The sequence below is a fragment of the Aotus nancymaae genome, unplaced genomic scaffold, assembly GCF_030222135.1.
Source record: "Aotus nancymaae isolate 86718 unplaced genomic scaffold, 86718_ANA_hifiasm-v0.15.2.pri h1tg000015l_0, whole genome shotgun sequence".
NCBI lineage: Eukaryota > Metazoa > Chordata > Mammalia > Primates > Aotidae > Aotus > Aotus nancymaae.
Window position 1 is genome coordinate 2,389,260 of NW_026988426.1, and position 21,792 is coordinate 2,411,051.

General features: G+C 46.7%; 1 protein-coding gene across 5 annotated transcripts in view; it reads left to right on the plus strand.

Annotated features, from left to right (window-relative positions):
* Positions 1-21,792, plus strand: part of BAIAP2L1 (BAR/IMD domain containing adaptor protein 2 like 1) — a 130,888-nt gene that overhangs the window by 20,486 nt on the left and 88,610 nt on the right. The window contains exon 1 of one of the 5 annotated variants that reach the window (XM_021671680.2): positions 2,618-2,698. The exons of 3 other annotated variants lie outside the window; for them this stretch is intronic. In XM_021671680.2, coding sequence (XP_021527355.2) covers positions 2,648-2,698 — 51 coding nt within the window. In that variant the 5' untranslated portion in view covers positions 2,618-2,647. Of the gene's footprint in view, positions 1-2,617; positions 2,699-2,909; positions 3,535-21,792 lie in introns of those variants that run through there. One more of the 5 variants, XM_021671681.2, reaches the window with a different exon arrangement.

Here is a 21,792-nt window from a genome sequence, read left to right on the forward strand (position 1 = left end):
AAGTCCAAGTGACAGTTTCTGTTCTAAGTCCAGTGGCATCTCTTCCTTTCGGTGTTCCCATCTGGGCCACACAGTGCCTTCATCTTGTTTGTTACCTAGTGAACTTTAGCACAAGATTAGTTTAGAAGTCTCACATCTTAGCCCATAACAAATGCAATTGCACTCACAGAGAAGTTTTGGCGTTTTTGTTTGCTTTTTGAAAGAGAGTCTCACTCTGCAGCCCAGGCTGGAATGCAGTGGTACGATTACAGCTCACTGCAAACTCCACCTCCTGGGCTCAAGCCATACTCCTACCTCAGCCTCCAGAATAGCTGGGACCACAGATGCACACCACCACACCTGGCTAATGCCTTTATTTCCCTATATTGCCCAGACTGATCCGAACTCCCGGACTCAACCAATCCACCTGCCTCTGTCTCCCAGGCAGGCATGAGCCGCCCTGCCTGGCCCCCAGATGGAAGTTTTTTTGTGGCCGGGTACAGTGGCTCACACTTGTAATCCCAGCACTTTGGGAGGCCAAGGTGGGCAGATCATGAGGTCAAGAGATTGAGACCATCCTGGTCAACATGGTGAAACCCAGTCTCTACTAAAAATACAAAAAATTAGCCAGGTGTGGTGGTGCGTGCCTGTAGTCCCAGCTACTCAGGAGGCTGAGGCAGAGGAATCACTTGAACCCTGGAGGCGGAGTTTGCAGTGAGCCGAGATTGCGCCATTGCACTCCAGCCCGGCAACAAAGCAAGACTCTGTATCAAAAAAAAAAAAACAAAAACTTTTGTTTGTTTGTTTTTGAGACAGTTTTACTGTTGTCCCTCAGGTTGGATTGCAATAGTGCGATCTCGGCTCACTGCAACCTCCGCCTTCCAGATTTAAGCAATTCTCCTGCCTCAGCCTCCCGCGTAGTTGGGATTACAGGTCATGCGCCACCACGCCTGGTTAATTTTTGTATTTTTAGTAGAGACGAAGTTTCACCATGTCGGCCAAGCTAGTCTGTGACTACTGACCTTAAGTTATCCGCCTGCCTCAGCCCAAAGTGCTAGGATTACAGGCGTGAGCCACCAATCCCAGAAGGTTTAAAAAATCAGAATAAGACCTCCCGCCCTCGTTGGGTGCGAGTCTCAGGTGCTAAGCTGTGGTTCTTACTGGGGAGAAGGCTGTCACCCAGCCCAAGGTACATACTCCTGGAAGAGGCCCAGAGAAGGCAGCTGCCTCACCCTTTGGCAGGGCTGGGGCTGGGGTGGAGACAGAACAGGGAACCCAGGAGCCACACACCTGCACAGAGTTTAAGTGATGACAAGGAGAGGCTTCCCTAACACCTCAGCTCAGGTGTTTTTGTAAACCCTGCAACAATCTTGTGAGTAGCACAGTTATATTGCATTGAGTTAAAGGTCGTTGTTAATGTAAAGTTTGAAGATGTACCACTGGGCCTGGCGCCGTGGCTCACGCCTGTAATCTCAGCACTTTGAGAGGCCGAAGCAGGAGTATCACCTGAGGTTAGGAGTTCAGCCTGGCCAATATGGTGAAACCTTGTCTCTTCTAAAAATACAAAAAAAAAAAAAATTAGCCCGGTGTGGTGGTGGGCGCCTGTAATCCCAGCTACTCGGGAGGCTGAGGCAGGAGAATCGCCTGAAGCCAGGAGTCGGAGGTTGCAGTGAGCTGAGATCGCGCCATTGCACTCCAGCCTGGGCGAGACTCCGTCTAAAGAAAAACAACAAAAAAGTACCACCGTTTCGGTAACTATATCTCGACATTTATTAACTTTTTGATATATCAGGAGCTTTCAAAATTGCAAGTGGCAGCCTTTCTCCACCTAGGAGAGCCCATGCCCCACAGGTGTCCCTCTAACTTTTGGGCAGCGGGGCAGGGAGCGATCAATCAGAGAAATCAATACAACTGGGGAATGTGGCCCCTCTTCCCTCGCTCCCCAAAAGGCAGGGCTTAGAGGAAGCGCTCATGGAGGGCGTGGGCCTCGGGGTCTCCGGGGCCAGCACCAGGCGAGGCAAACACGGGCTCTAGGACAACAGTCTAAACACCCCCAGGCTCCCTCTACCCTAGCAAAACAGCAAAGCTATCAGCCCACTCCACACCTGGTCCCACTCCAGGGTTTCCGGTCCTGCGTTGCCGGAGCTCTGGGAGGGCCGCTAGGGGGCGCGCCGTGCCCTCCCCGCCCTGTGCGCCACAGGTGGGGTGACCCCGCCCACACGGGCCCCTTCGACCACGCCCATTCCAGCTGCCCGGTCCCGCCTCCTCTCCTCCCACCCCAGCCAACTCAACGGGAGCCGCCCCGCCCATCCCGGCCCGGCCACGCCCACCAGGCCGCCTCAGGTGGGGGGGCCGCCCCGCCCCTCCGACCACGCCCCCCCGCCGCCCCGCCCGCCCCAGGTGGGGCCACCCGGCCCGCCCCGCTCGCCTGGGCCGCGTCCGGCCGCTTCTCTCTGCTCGTCCCAGACGGCCAAGGCGGCGCCGCCGCAAGTTTTGACATTTTGGCGGCGGAGGCGCGCGCTGGCACTCTCTGGCCGCAGGCTACGGCGGTGGCCGACACTCCAGGGCCCCTTAGTCGCGCCCCGGCCCTCCCGCTGTCCGGAGTCCGGCGGCCACGAGGCCCCGCCGCGCCCTCCAGCCCTCGCTCGTCCGCCCGGCTGCCGCAGCCATGTCCCGGGGGCCCGAGGAGGTGAACCGGCTCACGGAGAGCACCTACCGGGTAAGCCCGGGGCTTTCTACCTCGGGGGTCAGAAGGGGACTTTACGTGGGAAGGTACTTCCCCTGCCTCCCAGCTCCTCTTCGCTCCCTCTCCCCACCGTCCCGTCCTTCCACCCCGCCCCGTCTCTCCCACTTCTTCCCTGGCCCTTCACAGTCCCTCTTCTTCCTCCCCTGGCCCTCTCCCTCCTCCCTGTCTATCCCCTTCTCCCCATTTCCTACTCCTCACCTTCCCCGCTCTTCCCTCCCCTCCTCCCTGTGCTTCTTCCCAGTCCCTTTCCTTCCCCACCCCGTACCTCCTCTTCTGCCCTTCCGCTCCCCCATTCATTCTCCCTCCTCCCCTGTCCCACTTCCCTGTCCCTCCCCTCCTCCTGGGTCTTCCTTCTCCCCCTGGTGTCTCTTCCTCCTCCCCTGTCCCTTCTCCCCTTTCTCTCTCCGTCCTTCCCTGCCCATCCCCCTCCTCCTTCTCCCTTTCCCTCCTCGAGGTTCTACCTCCTCCCGCGTGTGTCTCCCCCTCCTCTCCTGTCCCTTCTTCGCCTCCCCTGTCCCTTCTCCTCCCTGTCCCTCCTCCCTTCTCTGACCCTCAGGGCGCTGGAGACCGCCCCCCATCCCCTGATCAGCTACACGTTTTACAACCAGTGCACTTAGGTTGGGGAGGGGTCTGTGGTGCGTCGGTGGGGCCCACGTCCCCCTCCTAACTTCTTGGAATCAGCGACCCGCGCTGGCCTGGCTGCCGGGCTTAAGCCCTCCGGGACGAAAGACACAAGCTCGAGTTTCCTCTGAGAAAAGAAAGCGCCCAAGAATGTGGGGGAGAAACTCCCCTGTAATTAGGATCGCCAGGTGAGCCGGGCTTTGGGCGTTCTCCAGGGAAACGCCCTCCCCCTTAGACCCTTCCTCTCCCAGTTTTTAATTGAACGTGGCTTTTATATTTGGGTTATTTGGTGAGGTTCTTGGAGTCAAAGAACACCCGAGGTCTTAATGAAATTGACCTAATCTTAAGGAATGCGTCGATGGCCGAGCTCTTAACTTGAATGTTGTTAGGAAAGACTTTTTCCAGAAACAGACATACACTTAGGATTAGTGGCCAGTTGAGTTAGTTTAAGTACTTACAAATGAATTCCAGTTGAAATAAGATACGTGTTTAATCATCTGCTATTAATAGAACACAAAACAACTTTTGTTTTAATTCAGCCTAGGCGCCTCGAACCCCTGAAACTTTAAAGTTCACATATAGCATGTTTAAGGCTATAAATGGTTGGTTGGTTGATGTGTTTTATCTTTTTTTCTGTCCCTGGTGCTTGAATCAGGAAGTTTGGTCATTTTGATAGACTTTTTAAACTCTAAAATTTAGTTTCTGGGTTTTCAAGATCTGAATTCCTAAAATCAGAGGAGTCTATCAACTTTTGTTGAAAGAAAGTAAGAGAAGAACATGAACATTTTCATTATGCATTGAAATCCACGAGATTATCTGTTTATCTTAACACACAAAGTATATACTGTCACGTATGAATTATGCCTCACAGGGAGAGTAGATACAGTTGACAGAGCGTTTTTGATGCTCAGCCACTGTGACCAAAAACTTTTCCTGTTGGTGTGTTGCCTTCATATAGGGCGATCTTTAGAAATTTGGGAAATTCGAATGTTAAAGTCCTACATTTGTATTGAGATTGCCACTATTTAAATGACCCGGAAGAGGGTGCTGCATGAGGTGTGCGGTGCTGACTGTGTGTAAATAAAACGTTCTTTCGGCTAGACTCTGAGCTGGGAAGTAAGTAGTTGCTGCTGTGATGATTGTCAGTGAAGGGAAAACCATGTAATTGAGGAACGCAGATTATTGCAAATTTGAGTCAGAGTCTGATATCTGCTGGGGTGCAGAACACCACTGCCTTCTGCCCTCCCTCCAAGAACAGAGCGCTGTGTATCTTCCCAGTATGAGCTGCGGTAGCAGCTTGAGACCAGCAGTCAGGTGTTCAGAGTGAAACCTTTACTCCCGCTTCTTCCTGACGTAGACTTTTAGTAATGACTCGTCAGAGGGACCTTACCAAGGAGAATTGCAGCGTCACAAATGCCAGCCTCTTGGGTATGTCGTATTACCCAAAGAATGGAAATGGCAGGGAAACTGTGGAATTCGTCATTTTGGTTGTAGGTTGTACGTATTTGTAGACATAAAGCAATGTAAATGAAGATCAAAGACCAGTACCTTTTTGCTTTCCATTGCCAGGTGTCTGAAAGCATACTGGAAAGCTCACTAAATGTTTGTTGATTGATTTTAATTACTATTCCCTTATTAGTGTTTTGGGATCATGGTTTTTTTAATTTCCAGGTGGTAGGATAAGAATTTACAGCATCAGACAACAAGTTTATGTAAGCTCTGAAATAGTGAAGTCTGTTAGCCTATGCTTTGACCATGAAGGAAATGCAAAGTAAAATTTTACATCTAGGGGTTTGAAAAACCTTTCACCACCTCTGTATTGGGTTCTTCCCCCATCCCGCCCCACCACCCCCCACCCCTCAATGTTCAAGCTGAAAATAATTTCAGCTTAATATGGCAAAAATCTGGCAGTGTTGATGAACCTAGTGCTTTTAAGAAGAGGCGTCCTTTATGTTACCTAACCATCTACAGTATTTTACTAATAGAGAAGCAACCCAACCAGGTGTGTTTACAAAAGCCACCTGCAAGGGTTTTTTTTATGACTTGCTAGTATGGCTTTTAGATTTTTTTTTAAAAAAATACTCAGGTTTCTCCAATTTTGAAGTAAAGGAATAAATTCTTTAGAGAATAGGAGGGATTATAAAGTAGCGTGATTCTCTGTAGACAGTATCAAATTTCCTTAAATGTATGCTATTTACACATTTGCTGGCATGTCTAAAATGTATACTTAGGCAAATGATGACTGGAGATCCATGCTAACTCCCAGGAGGATGTGTATATTTTACTCCTTCATAAACAAATGACGTTATAAGCCCCAAAATGTCAAGTAATGTTGCTGTTACTAATTAGAGTTCAGCCAAAAATCCCTCCCTGCACACACACTTTAGTCTATAGCATGCCCATAATTTGCCCTCAAAAGCTTGCTTATGATTTTGCATGGTTTACTGATGAGTGTATGCTGTCATGATGGAGGAAGAAGTTAAAAAAAAAAACAAAAACCCTCAATTAAGAGTAGCCACAGCTTTCCTAGAAGAACTGTTAAAGACTTAGGAAGTGGAGGAAGGACGAGTGTGACGGGATCAGGGATGTCCTACCTACAGAAATCTTGCTAAACAGAGTGAAAGGGGAAATGTCGCAGAAGCCTTTCAGTGTCACCTAAGGAAGCATCCTCAGACTTTCAGATTGCAGACACCCCCCTCCATCTCCCAGCCCCACCTTAGGCTATGTTACCTTCCTTCATAACACTACCTTAGAAGAGGCTGTGTGATGTATTTCTTTTTTTTTTTTTCTTTTTTTGAGATGGCATCTCAGTCTGTCGCCCGGCTGAAGTGCAGTGGCGTGATCTCAGCTCACTGCAACCTCCGCCTCCCAGGTTCAAGAGATTCCCCTGCCTCAGCCTCCCGAGTAGCTGGGATTATAGGCGCCTGCCACTATGCCCAACTAATTTTTTTTTTTTTTTAATATTTTTAGTAGAGACAGGGTTTCATCATGTTGGCTAGACTGGTCTCAAACTCCTGACCTGGTGACTCGCCCACCTCAGCCTTCCGAAGTGCTGGAATTACAGGCACAAGCCACCACGACTGGCCTCAATGTATTTATTTCTTATGTTTCTTTCTCTCTCTTCCCATCCCAACTAGAATGTGGGATTGAATGCCTCCACTAGGCAATGAGCTTTGTTTTGTTTTTGTTTTTTATTCCAAGCACTTAGAACAGTTACTGGCACGTAGTAGGCATGCGTATTTGTTGAATAAATGGGCATTTATAATGTATGAAGCACCTGTCCTTTGCTAGGCTTCTGGTGCCCTCCTATTTCATAGAGTTTGTTTTTTGTCTTTTTTTGAGACTGAGTCTTGCTCTGTCACCAGGCTGGAGTGCATTGGTGTGATCTTGACTCACTGCAACCTCCGCCTGACGGGTTCAAGTGATTCTCCTGCCTCAGCCTCCCCAGTAGCTGGGATTACAGGCCCGAGCCACCATGCCTGACTAATGTTTTTGTATTTTTAGTAGGGATGGGGTTTCACCATACTGGCCATGATGGTCCTGATCTCTTGACCTTGTGATCCGCCTGCCTTGGCCTCCCAAAGGGCTGGGATTACAGGAGTGAACCACCTCACCTGGCCTATTAGAGTGTTTAATTCTGAGTAAACATCAGCCCTCCAGGTGAATGTGGATTGTGTTTGCTTAACTCTTTTTATTTATTTGTTTTTGAGACAGGCTCTTGCTCTGTTGCTCAGGCTGGAGTGCAGTAGTGCAATCTCAGCTCACTGCAACCTCCACCTCCCACTTTTGAGTGATTCTCCCACCTCAGCCTCCCGAGTAGCTGGGACTACAGCCACCTGGCTAATTTTTGCATTTTTTGGTAGAGGCAGGGTTTCACCAAGTTGGCCAGGCTGGTTGTTAACCAGATTGAGAAACTGAGGCGTAGAGAGTCCATTAGTGATCAGCTGCCACATCCCACTAACCATGCTAGTGTTTGTATGGTAATTTAGTTTCCTGTGACCTACAGGTGCATAAACCAAATTACATTTTCATAATGTGGCGATCTAAGATGTCACTGGAATTTTCTATCATTCTCTTAATTCATCATCGTTGGCATGTTTTGAACAAACTCTAAGAAAATGAGGCCAGGCGCGGTGGCTCATGCCTGTAATCCCAGCACTTTGAGGGAGGCCAAGACAGGTGGATTGCTTGAGCCCAGGAGTTCAAGACCAGCCTGGGCAATGTAGTGAGACCCTACCTCTACAAAAATACAAACATTCGCTGGGTGTGGTGGCGCATGCCTGTAGCCTCAGCTCCTCAGTAGGCTAAGGTGGGAGGATCACGAGCCCAGGAGGCAGAGGTTGCAGTGCTGAAATTGCACCACTGTACTCCAGCCTGGGCAACAGAGTGAGATACCATCTCAAGAAAAAATAATAGGCCGGTCATGGTGGCTCGTGTCTGTAATTCCAGCACTTTGGGAAGCCAAGGTGGGAGGATCATGAGGTCAAGGGATCAAGACCATCCTGGCCAACATGGTGAAGCCCTGTCTCTACTAAAAATACAAAAATTAGCGGGGCGTGATGGCACATGCCTGTAATCCCAGCTACTCGGGAGACTGAGGCAGGAGAATCACTTGAATCCCGGAGGCAGAGGTTGAAGTGAGCTGAGATCATGCCACTGCACTCCAGCAGCTTGGCGACTGACAAAAATAATAATAATAGTGATTATTTTTTAACTAAAAGCTGTGTGAACTGTTGAAGAAAACAGAATTCCAATTTGTTTTAATTTCATGCACATTAGATTTCCCTTGCAGATCTGTGCAAGACAAGAAGTAATGCCCAGAACTGAAATAGTGTCTGAAATGTAAATCAAAAGCTACAGGCATGTAGCTGGGACCACAGGCATGCGCCACCATGCCCGGCTAATTTTTCATATTTTTGGTGGAGATGGTGTCTCACTGTGTTGCCCAGGCTGGTCATGCACTCCTGAGCTCATGTAATCTGCCCGCCTCGGCTTTCCAAATTGCTGGGATTACAGACCTGTCTTCCAAGCGGTAATAATTCCAACTTAATATTCCAACTTAAAAATAAGTTACTGTAAAAGCTACACAACATTTAGTTTATCTGCTGACCCATGCAAATATATTTTAAAATTTGTTTTTAAAACTTTGGATTGAATAGCAATATACATAAAGTTGTGATAACTCACTAAATTGTCACAAACTGAACATGCCTGGGTAACCAGCACCCAGCTCAAGAAGCAAACCATGGCTACCCCCTGAAGTTCCCCTTGTGCCACCTCCCAGTCGCTGCACCCCTCCAAGGGTAGATTCTCTCCTACTTTTTTTTTTTTTTTGGAAGACGGAGTCTCGCTCTGTCGCCCAGGCTGGAGTGCAGTGGCTCAGTCTCGGCTCGCTGCAACCTCCGCCTCCTAGATTCAACTGATTCTCCTCCCTCAGACCCTGAGTAGCTGGGATTACAGGCATGTGCCACCACTCCTGGTTAATTTTTGTATTTTTAATAGAGATGGGGTATCACCACACTGGTCAGGCTGGTCTCCAACTCCTGACCTTGTGATCCACCACGTCGGCCTCCCAAAGTTCACCTCGCCTGGCTGGGATTATTTTCTTTCTTTCTTTTTTTTGAGACAGAGTGTTGCCCTGTTGTCCAGGCTGGAGTACAGTGGTGTGATCTAGGCTCACTACAACCCTTGCCTCCCAAGTTCAGGTGATTCTTCTGTCTCAGCCTCCCGAGTAGCCGGAATTACTGACCTTCACCACCACACCTGGCTAATTTTTATATTTTTAGTAGAGACAGGGTTTCACCATGTTGGCCAGGCTGGTCTTGAACTCCCGACCTCAGGTGATCCGCCCGCCTCCACCTCCCAAAGTGCTGGGATTACGGGCGTGAACCACTGCGCCCAGCTGGGATTATTTTCAGAATACTCTAAGATATTATGAGTATGAATGCTCTGGCTCATGTCTGATGGGCATAGGCCCTCATTTCTCTTGGGTAGATACACAGGAGCAGACTGGCTGGATATTAGACATTCAAATATTTTGCTTTAGGAGGAGCTGCTGATTGATTTTCCAAAGTGACGCACCGGTTGCCTTTCCACCAGCTGAGTATGAGAGTTCTGGTTGCCCTTCATCCTTGCCAGCTGCTGCTATTTCCCTGCCTTTTAATTTTTGCCATTCTAGTGGGCATGTGCAAATAAAAAATTTTACACTAAACACAAAACAAACAAAACCGTTTGTTCCAGTTCTGCTGGTGATCTGCTTTTTCTCTGTAGGGTGTCTGTAACCTTGGCAGGGAGCCCCATGGGAAATCCTTAATGTCAGAGGAATTCTGGTCTGAGAGAGGCCATACAGTGGTGGTAGTCACTAGAGTAAAACGTAAACTTAAGTTCATTAGACTCTAAAACTATCATAACTGAACACAGGAAAGGGTTTTTTGTTCGTTTGTTTGTTTGAGATGGAGTTTCTCTGCTGTTGTCCAGGCTGGAGTGCAGTGGTGCAATCTTGCCTCACGTGGTGCAATCTCGCCTCACTGCAACCCCTACCTTCCAGGTTCAAGCAATTCTCCTGCCTCAGCCTCCACAGTAGCTGAGATTACAGGCATTTGCCACCATGCCCGGCTAATTTTTTGTATTTTTAGTAGAGACAGGGTGTCTCCATGTTGGCCAGGCTGGTCTCAAACTCCTGACCTGAGGTGATCTGCCTGCCTCAGCTTCCCAAAGTGCTGAGATTACAGGCATGAGCCACCACGACCAGCACATGAAAGGGTTTTATTACATAAAGGATGTTGAAGGCACAGATTAACCCTATTTAAACTGGAGTGCTTGGAGTGGGGGCAGAGTTATGGTTAATTGCATTTTCTTGTTAATTAAATATTAATCAAAATGCCTTCCCTTTTTTTTAATGTAACTTTTCTTGAAAATGTCCTACTTGGGCCAGATGCATTGGCTCATGCCTGTAATCCCAACCCTTTGGGAGGCCAAGGCGGGCGGATCACCTGAAGTTGGGAGTTCCAGACCAGCCTGACCAACATGGTGAAACCTGGTCTCTACTAAAAATACAAAAATTAGCCAGATATAGTGGCAGGTGCCTTTAATTGCAGCTACTCTGGAGGCTGAGGCAGGAGAATTGCTTGAACCCGGGAGGCGGAGGTTGCAGTGAGCCGAGACTATGCCATTGCACTCCAGCCTGGGTGACAGAGCAATACTATGTCTCAAAAAAAAAAAAAAAGTGTAAATAAGTATACCCAGAATCCTGCAAACCAGAGATAACACTAACTCTTGCTGTCACTCTTTCTGATATTTTTCCTCATGTATTCCCATGTCAGTCAGTTTTCTGTGCTCTATCATTTTGATGACTGCACAGGACTCCATTTTTCCTCATAATTTATCGACCAACACCTGCTGTTGGACATAGATCGTTGCCAGTACTTTGCTGTTAAAGCGTGGCAGTGGGCGTGGTTGCAGTTAAAGCTTTGCACATACCATAAGCAGATCCATGATGTTTTCCTTAAGCCACATTCCCAGAAGGGAGCTCTGGGTCAAAGGGCAGGTACATTTTAAAGCCTGTTTGCTCCACGTTGCAAAATGCCCTCCAGAAAGCAGGCACCAAATGATGCTGTCCTCTGCATTGTGTGAGAATGTGCCTTTCTCTGAACTCCAGCCAGTTAGGTAGACTTCTTCCTTTTTTTTTTTTTTTTTAGGAGAGGGCAGTCTTGCATTGCCTAGGCTGGCCTAGAACTCCTGGGCTCCAGCGATCCTACCTCAGCCTCCTAAGTAACAGGGACTACAGACATGTACTGCAGTTCCCAGCTCAATTAAGTAGATCTTTCAAACCACTTTCTTTTAAATAACACATAGAAGAGGCGTGTGTGTGTTTTCAGTAGTAAAGCATGTGTACCATATAGAAGATGGACGTTGGCCAGAACACCTACGATTTCATGCCCATTACTAGGCAGACTTTCCCCCATAAACTTAGAACTTTTGGATATGTGCAGAGTCATTACAGCTCTGTGACCTTTCAGACCTGTAGACTTATGTTCTTATGCGCCTCAGCCTTGATTTTATACTTCTATTTGCTTTCCTAACCTTGAGTCCTTCTGGTTTATCATGATTTTAGTGACTTAAGTTTTAGATTTTAGTGATTTTAGTTCCTGTTGTAACAGCTGCCTGAAGTCTTTGTGGATAAAAGTGAGATGCATGTAAATGAGATAAAATGTTGCCAGTTTCTCTCTCTTTAAAAAATAAAAGAAAAAATAGTACCAGAATGTGTTCGCAAACCAGGGAGCAGAATAGATGGGCCCAACTCAGAGATGTAACCGATCATTCGCAGCATCCTGGACTGCCTGTGCTTTTGAGAGAATAGCAGGTGCGTGAAGATGGCCTTGGGTTTGTTGCTTTAACTGTGTTTATGGCCGTGTGTGGTGGATCACAAGGTCAAGAGATAAGACCATCCTGGCCAACGTGGTGAAACCCCGTCTCTACTAAAAACACACACACACAAAAGCTGGGCGTGGTAGTCCCAGCTACTTGGGGGTAGTCTGAGGCAGGAGAATCGCTTGAACCCAGGAGGCAGAGGTTACAGTGAGCCAAGATCACGCCACCTCACTCCAGCCTAGTGACAGTGCGAGACTCCATCTCAAAAACAAACAAACAAAACCCCTGTGTTTATTCATATGGTACTTTGGAGATTAAAAAGTCCCTAAACAATAGCAGTTCAGCACTGGTTAACGCTGGTGTGGGAGGAGGGAGACTTTGACTTCTCACACTGTACCTTCTGGAGCATTTACATTTTTTTGTTTGTTTGTTTTGTTTTGTTTTTGTTTTTGAGATGGAGTCCACTTTGTCGCCCACACTGGAGTGCAGTGGCGTGATCTTGGCTCACTGCAACCTCTGCCTCCTGGGTTCAAGTGATTCTCCTGCCTCAGCTTCCTGAGTAGCTGGGACTATAAGCACGCACCACCATGCCCCGTTAATTTTTGTATTTTTAGTAGAGACAGGGTTTCACCATGTTGGTCAGGCTGGTATCGAACTCTTGACCTTGTCATCCGCCCGCCTCAGCCTCCCAAAGTTCTGGAATTACAGATGTGAGCCACCACATCCTGCAGGAGCGTTTACATTTTTTAATGTGAATTTGTTACTTTTATAACATTTAATGTAAATGAAGCAGATAAATATGTAGATAAATATATACATTCCATTTTAATGGGCATGTTTTTAAAACTAAGCTAAAATTTACCATCTTCTGCCTCTGTTTCACAAATTGCTCATTTAAAGGTAAACCTAATTTTAAATCTTACGGTTTCTGTCTTGATTTTTACATATGGGAGTATACGTTTAACATTTTCTAACCTGAGACTACACATGCAGCAGGCAAGTAGCTGAACAAAATTGAAAACACTTATTCTAGTTCTTAAAACTGTCTTTTGAAAGTCAAGACTATACTTTCAAGATCATTTCTATAGTTTGTTCAGAAGTTTCTCTGAAGATGTAGAGCAAAAAAAAACACATTTCTGACGTTGCAAGCAATTAATTGTTCTCCAAGCATGGCTGTGTCTTTGAAAGGCACAAAAGCAGGTGACAACAGGGACAAGAAAAGGTACAAGAGTGGTAATAACTTTTCAAAAGTATGGGGGAAAACTCAGATGATTAAAACATAAAGCCTCCTCATGCCTGTAATCCCAGCAGTTTGGGAGACTAACGCCGGTGTATCACCTGAGATAGGGAGTTCGAGACCAGCCTGGCCAACATGGTGAAACCCCATCTTTACTAGAAATACAAATAAATCAGCTGAGCATGGTGGCACGCACCTGTAATCCCAGCTACTTGGGAGGCTGAGGCGGGAGAATCGCTTGAACCCAGGAGGTGGAGGTTGCAGTGAGCTGAGATTGTGCCACTGTATACCAACCTGGGCAACAGAGTGAGACACTGTCTCAAAAAAAAAACCAGCAACAACAACAACATAAAGCCTCAAACAAATGTGCAGAAAAGATTGGGGCAGGAGTTAGAATAGGTCCCAGGTGACAGATCCAACCACCAGCTACCCTAATCCAGCAGCCCCACACTGAGTCAGGAGGAGGGAGGGCCCTGCCTGTCGAGGGAGCGGAGAGGAGTACAGAAGACAATACCCGCTGTCACCTGCACATGTCTATCTGACACAATTGCCTGAGTCTTAGATAATAGACCAATCTGTTTCTGGCCACAAAACCTCAAGTGACAAATCAGGAAAGTCACAGTGATAATTCCTCATACTTAGGGGCCATGATTTTTTTTGGATGACACTTTGATGATTTTTTTTTCTTAGGTTCTCTATTGCCCAGGCTGGAGTACAGTGGCGTGATTATGGCTCACTGCAGCCTCAACCTCCCAGGCTAAAGCCTTCCTTCCACCTCAGCCTCCCAAGTAGCTGGAACTACAGGCGAGTGCCACCATGCCCGACTAATTTTTATAATTTTCATAGAGATGGGGTTTCACTATGTTGCCAGGGCTGGTCTTGAACTATTGGGCTCAAGCCATCCACCTGCCTCTGTCTCCCAAAGTGCTGGGATTACAGGCATGAGCCACTGCATCTGGCCCAATCGTGATTATTTTAATGGTCTAAATAGTATATTTCATCATAGCATGGGCTTATCTTATACTTTGAGCAGCTTAAGATACAGGACCTCAGCTATGTCTGACAGTACAGTACGTGTCTGAACAGTAAATGCAGGTACAACTACAGTATGCTTGTAAACAAAAAAGTTGAAACATGCAAAACATTGTGGGGATTTTTTTTCTTTTTTTTTTGAGCCGGAGTCTCACTCTGTCACCCAGGCTGGAGTGCGGTGGCTCTACCTCGGCTCACTGCAACCTCTGCCTCCCAGATTCAAGTGATTCTTCTGGCTCGGCCTCCTGAGTAGCTGGGATTACAGACCTCTGCTTAAAGACTCAGTCCAACTCTTACGTGCTCTGAGAAGGTTTCCTCAGCTAACCAATGCATCCCTTGTCATCCCAGATTGTTGTATCTACTCAATAATGCCCTATTCTTTCATTTGATGTGCTTTAGTCTGTAGATAAGGCTGATAATGTACCTACCTCCTAGGCTTGCTGTGAAGGTTAAACATGGTCATATATGAGAGTTCCTAGAATAGCGTCTGGCGCATCATAGGTATTCGGTTAGGGTTAACTGTTAGTAGGTGCAGCGTGGGTTTACTAGACTATGACCACCCCAAGAGTATTGATTTTCATCTGTTTTGTTTATTGCCCTCCCCTTTATGTACAAGACGACTGAGTAGGTGGAGCTGAGTAAATATCTGATAAGATGTCATTGAAAATATTGGCACACATTTTTATCTCCCTGAAGGAGCTACATGCTCCTTGAAGGTTGTGTAGTGTTGTTTTGTTTGAGACAGGGTTCTTAACTCTGTCACCCAGGCTGGAGTGAAATGGCATGATCATAGCTTATTGCAGCTTCCAGCTCCTGGGCTCAAGCAAATTCTCCTGCCTCAGCCTTCTGAGTAGCTGGGACTATAGGTGTGCACCACCAATTTTTTTCTTTTAGATAGAGTCTTGCTCTGTCTCCTAGGCTGGAGTGCAATGGCGCAATGTCAGCTCACTGCGACCTCCGCCTCCCAGATTCAAGCGCTTCTCCTGCCTCAACCTCCTGAGTAGCTAGGATTACAGGCATACGCCACCACACCTGGCAAATTTTTGTATTTTTAGTAGAGACTGGGTTTCACCATGTTGGTCAGGCTGGTCTCAAACTCCTGACCTTGTGATCCGCCTGCCTCGGCTGGGATTACAGGTATGAGCCACCGCACCTGGCCTAATTTGTTTCTGTTTTTTGTTTTTTTTTGTAGAGGCAGGGCCTGCCTCACTTTGTTGGCCAGGTTGGTCTCGAACTCCTGGGCTCAAACAGTCTTCCCACCTCTGTCTCCCAAAGTGCTGGGATTAAAGGCATGAGCCACTGCACCTGGCCCTTGAAGGTTTATTTAATTCCTTATCGTGCTGCCGCATAATAAGAACTCAAAAATATTTGTGTTATAAATGCTGAAGTCCTGTGCTGGTCACACTGGGTGACTGGAATCATCACCAGCTCCTTAGTGGCCCTGAGATGGCATCGGTAATAACAGCTGCCGTGTTATAAGCACCTGTTAAGTACGTGCCGAGCTTACCACCAACAGTAATTCTTCCTGCAACTGTTTTCTTGAGCACCACAGCTGTGCCAAGCGCCATGGTTACCACCAGGAACCACACTGCAGAAAAGACAAAGAGGGTCTGTGCCCATCTAGAGTTTATAACTGTGACAGGACAGCAGTGCCAGGTTCCAGTAGCCCTAACCCCTCCCCTCCGCCTGGACTCACCCATATCGTAAACTAAACCTGCTTGCTCGTTTTCTACCCTCTGTCCCAGAGGGGCCGGCGTTTGCTACTTCAATACTTTGGACTTTGTTTTGTCTCAGTATTGGAAGAAAGAAGGAAAAGCTTAATATGCATGTAGGTGAAGTTTGAGAGGACTTTTAAGGCAATTTAAAGAAGTCTTTAAAGAAGTCTTTAGAAAGTTGAATATAGGAGAGAAGTAGATGAGAGAAAAAAAAAAAAGTTAGTGCAAAGAACATTGTAGAAATGTTGATTCCTGGCTGGGTGTTGGGGCTCACGCCTGTAATCCCAGCACTTCGGGAGGCTGAGAGAGGCTGTTTACTTGACGTCAGGACTTCAAGAGCAGCCCGGACAACGTAGTGAAACCTCGTCTCTATGAAAAATACAAAAAAATTAACTGGGCATAAGGGTGTTCAGCTGTAATCCCAGCTACTCTAGAGGTTAAACTGCTTGAGTCCAGGAGGTCGAGGCTGCAGTGAGCCGAGATTGCGCCGCTGCACTCCAGCCTGGGCAAGAGAGCAAGACCCTGTCTCAAAAAGAAATGTTGATTCCCCCTTACTGGTGTCTGATAAATAAAAGTAAAGGATTTAAACTTTTTAAATTATTTGGAGTTTTTGAACAACTTCTCAGATCATAAGGGCTGCAATTTTATTTTATTTTATTTATTTGAGATGGACTTTCTCTCTTGTCACCCAGGCTGGAGTGCAGTGGCGCAATCTCGGCTCACTGCAGCCTCTACCCCCTGGGTTCAAATGATCCTCCAACCTCAGCCTCCCAAGTAGCAGGGATTACAGGTGCCCACCACCATGTCTGGCTAATTTTTGTATTTTTAGTAGAGATGGGGTTTCACCATGTTAACTAGGCTGGTGTTGAATTCCTGGCCTCAAGTGATCCACCTACTTCAACTTCCCAGAGGCTGCAATTACAGACACGAGCCACCACGCCCTCCCAGCTGCGTTTTTAAGACAGTAGAATGAGGCCGGTTGCAGTGGCTCACGCCTGTAATCCCAATACTTCGGGAGGCCAAGGCGGGTGGATCACCTGATGTTGGGAGTTTGACACCAGCCTGGCCAGCATGGTAAAACCCTGGCTCTACTAAAAATAAAAAAATTAGGCCGGGCGCAGTGGCTCACACCTGTAATCCCAGCAGTTTGGGAGGCCGAGACGGGCGGATCCTGAGATCAGGAGATTGACACCAACCTGGCTAACACAGCGAAACCCCATCTCTACTAAAAATACAAAAAATTAGCCGGGTGTCATGGCTCATGCCTGTAGTCTCAGCTACTTGGGAGGCCGAGGCAGAAGAATTACCTGAACCTGGGAGGCAGAGGTTGCAGTGAGCCGAGATCGTGCCACTGGACTCCATCCTGGGCAACAAAGTAAGACCCCATCTCAAAAAAAAAAAAGACAGTAGAGTGATCTGTCTCACAGAGTCTGGTTGAAGGACGTTTGCTAGAATTATTCCAGATACTACTGTCAGAGTGGCATTTGGCTCGGTGTGGTGGCTCACGCCTGTAATGCCAGCACTTTGGGAGGCTGAGGCGGGAGGATCACGAGGTCAAGAGATCAAGACCATTCTGGCCAACTGGTGAAACCCTGTCTCTACTAAAAATACAAACATTAGCTGGGCATGGTGGTGCACCTCTGTAATGCCAGCTACTCAGGAGGCTGAGGCAGGAGAATCGCTTGAACTCGGGAGGTGGAGGTTGCAGTGAGCCGAGATCACGCCACTGCACTCCAGCCTGGGAGACAGAGCGAGACTCCATCTCAGAAAAAAAAAAAAAGTAGCGTTTGGAGAGAACTAGTGCAGTAAGTCAGTGTACTTGATCCGGTGAAGCTCCTGTTGCCTGTCACGTGCTTCGAGGCTTTCTAAACGAATGTAACCCAACATATAAGATGTTCTTTCCTGTAAATTGCTTGCTTTTTTATTCCAGAACACAGCTCTTAAAAACTAGGCCAGCAAGAGCACTTAGCCAAACAGTCTAGTGTACTCTGTGGCCTTCAAAGTGTGTATCTTTTGACAACTCTATCAGACTCAGTAACTAATCAATCAGTTACTGGTTCCTTAACATATACCATTTATCTGTGGTGGTTTTATATTTCTAAATGATATTAAGGTAATATTAAAGGTGTTTGCATTGCTTCTTTTCTTTTTTTTATGGAGACAGAGGCTGGCGTGCAGTGGGGCAGTCTTGGCTCACTGCAACCTCTGTCTCCTGCTTCACGCGATTCTTCTGCCTCAGCCTTCCAAGTAGCTGGGATTACAGGCGTGTGCCACCACACCTGGCTATTTTTTTTTGTGTGTATTTTTAGTAGACACAGAGTTTTACCATGTTGGCCAGGCTGGTCTTGAACTCTTGACCTCAGATGATCCGCCCACCTAGGCATCCCAAAGTGCTGGGATTACAGGCGTGAGGCACCATGCCCAGCACGAATTTCTTCTTTTCACCACAACTCTGAATTGCCTTGGTATTTCTTCATACCTGTTTTCCTGTAAGACGGTGCATTTCCAAGGACTGGAGCTCTTTCTTCATTCATCTTTGTGTTTCCTGGGTCCAGCATGTTGTGGGCTCGATGTAGGCATAATAATAAATGTTGCAGAAATGTGTAGATTTGTATGCTGTTTCAAGGGCCGAAATGTGAGACTTTACAGAGTTGGTGGAATGAAACATACGTACACACGTTCATGTTATCTCTCTCTCCCACACAGGCACAAACTTACACAAACAGGAAAATCCCAGAAAAGAGGCACATTTTCAGATCCTGGTTGAAATGTTACTGTTAAGACTGAAAGTTGTGTTATATGGTAGTCATCTTGGCACAGCAGCTTAGAATAGAAAGGGTTGTGTTTCCATTTTTTCTTTCTTTTTTTTTGAGATGGAGTCTGGCTGTCGCCCAGGTTGGAGTGCAGTGACACCATCTTGGCTCACTGCAGCCTCTGCCTTCCAGGTTCAAGTGATTCTCCTGTTTCAGCCTCCCAAGTAGCTGAGATTACAGGCACATACCACCATGCCCGGCTAATTTTTTTGATTTTTAGTAGAGATGGTGTTTCACCATGTTGGTCAGACTGGTCTCAAACTCCTGACCTCAGGTTCCATTCTCTCAGATAAAAACATGAATCTCTAAGAACCAAGCAAAAATGGATACTGGTGTTATCCTAGTAGGAATTTCAAGAAGTGATTTTTACTTCCATCTCATGGGCATTACTGATTCCCTCTGGAGTTCAGATCTAAAAGTTGCTTGAATTCTTGGGCAGGGTTCCACAATCCCTTGTCTGATGGAGGCCAGTGTGGACTAGACATTGTTCCAAAGTCTGATACCTTGCTAATTGCCAAAGCTAGGAATGCCTTGCCAAGAAATACATGTAACTATATAGAGTTATAGTGTCTGTGGACCTTAAACCCAGTATAATCATCCGCATGTAAACTACAAGGGAAAGTGATTTTGAACGATTCTATTCATAGGCAAATGTAGAGGCTTTGTCTAGTAATTAAAATAGAATGAAATTTTCTAGTCTTTTTTCGTCTTGTTTTTGTTTTTGTTTTGAGACGGAGTCTCACTGTCACCCAGGCTGGAGCGCAGTGGCACAATCTCAGCTCTCTGCAACCTCTGCCTCCCAGATTCAAGTGATTCTTCTGCCTCAAGTAGCTGGGATTACAGGCATGAGCCACCATGCCTGGCCGAACTTTTCTAGTCTTTTTTAAAATTTTATTTTTTGTGGAGACAGAGTCTCCCTATGTTGCTCAGGCTGGTTTCAAACTCCTGGCCTCAAGCCATCCTCCTGCCTTGGCCTCCCAAAGTGCTGGGAATATAGGCATGAGCCACTGTACCCACCTGAAATTTTCTAGTCTTGAACTAGGTTCAAGACCGTTATTTTTTTCTTCAAGTTACTCTACCAGATGTCCTGAGCTCAGTTTGTCTTATATTGTTCTCCCTCCCCATTCTTTTTCCAAATTACCAATTGAAAAACCTAGATTTTTACACTAATGTGGATGGCACTAGCTCTGGGACTTAATTTCTTAATGGGCTTGATAATTTTGTGCAGAAGATGTGAACTGTTGTAGAACATCCTTCTCTCTTATCTCAGTGTATTGGGGCCAATTTTTGGCTTAATTGTGCTTTACCTGCAGAGTAATTCTTGCTGCCTAAGTGAGTAGGGAATAGGAAACAGAGTGTGTGTCACAGAAATCTGTCTCCTTAAGCAACGAAATGGAAGGTGGTGTCAATGTGATTGCATCTGGTAATATATCGGAAGAGGTGGCGGTGCATGTCTTTCAATAATCACACTGGTCCTGATCGCTTGGTTGGCTTTAGGGAGCTCAGGCTGTCATAGGTGCTCCCAGGACTCTGAGAATATTCTTCTCTGAGAGGCTGAGCCCAAGAACTGTGCCTGTGTGTCATTGACCGCTGGCCCAGTGGCTCCCACACAGGCCACGTTGCTAGGGACAGGGCCACATAAGCCTGCAGGCCTCTTGGCTACCTTTCTGCCATAACCTTGGCACCCTGAAGGACAACTTTTGCAGCAATAATTCTGTATAAACCAAAACCTAGATTGTGGGTGAAGATGGGAAAGGAACAATGATGATGTCATCATTAAAGTCTCCCGGAGAGTCTTCTCGGCGCGATGAAGATTTCCTATGAAACTCCCCCTATTAGAAGGACACAGTAAGGATTTTTGCCTGGAAAAACATTGGCCAAACTCCCTCCCCAGTCATAGCTGGAAAAACAACTGCTACGCCAGCTGGAGATTTGCCTCAAAATAGCTGGGTTATCATTTTCTGCTAATGGGTCAAATTGATTTCCACCCTAAGAGGGGAAATTGCTGTAGATGGCTCCATAGGCACAAATGCTTTGCAGACCAGTGGTGTGTGTCCAGCTGTCTGGGAGTCATGTTCCCAAAGGAAGGGATGACCTGTGCATCTCATTACACCGGGCTCTGCTGTGGGCTGGCTAGAGATGACCAAAGAATGAGCAAAGGCACACATCTCTGTGGCCATTCCATAGCATTAGGGATTTAGATCACTGAATCCTTAGCAGCCTGTAATGGAAGGGGGGTGGGGTGGGGGTGGAGTGGGAGTTGTTCCTTTAAAAAAGAAAAAATAAAAAGGACCAGTGTGCTGGCTCATGCCTGTAATCCAGCACTTCAGGAGGCTGAGGCGGGAGGGCTGCTTGAGGCCGGGAGTTTGAACCCGCCTGGGTAACACAGTTTGGCTCTGTGTCCCACCCAGATCTCATTTTGAATTGTATCCCATAATCGCCATGCATTGTGGGAGGAAACTGGTGGGAGATCATTTGAGTCACAGGAGTAGTTTCCGCCATACCGCCTTCATGGTAGTGAGTAAGTCTCATGAGATCTGATTGTTTTACTAGGGGTTTCCACTTTTGCATCTTCCTCATTTTCTCTTGCCGCCACCATGTGAAGTGCCTTTCCCCTCCCGCCATGATTCTGAGGCCTCCCCAGCCATGTGGAAATGTAAATCCAGTTAAACCTTGTTTTCTTCCCAGTCTTGGGTATGTCTTTATCAGCAGCATGAAAACAGACTAATGCACTGGGCAACATAGCAAGATCCTATCTCTAGAAAAAATTTAAAAATTAGCTGAGTATGTTGGTACGCACCTGAAGTCCCAGGTACATGGGAGGCTGAGATGGAAGGATTGCTTGAGCCCAGGAGTTTGAGATTACATTGAGATCTGATCACACCACTGCACTCTAGCCTGGGCAACAGTGAGAGTCCCTATCTCAAAAATAAATAAATAAATGCATTTTTGAAGTGTAATTTATACGTATAAAATTCACTCATTTTAAGTGTACAATTCAATGGTTTTTAGTAAATTTATAAAGTTGGGCAACCATCACCACAATTGAAATTTATAACACTTGTGTCACCTCAAAAATATCCTTCATTCCCATTTGTTATTACTCATTCTCACTTCCAGCCCCAGGCAACCACATAGATTTTGTCTCTATAGATTTGTCTTTTCTGTACATGTTATATAAATAGTTGTACAATATATGGTCTTTTGTGACTGACGTAATGGGTTTTATCCATGTTGTATAGTGTCTTACATTTTATTCCTTTTTTGTGGCTGAATAAT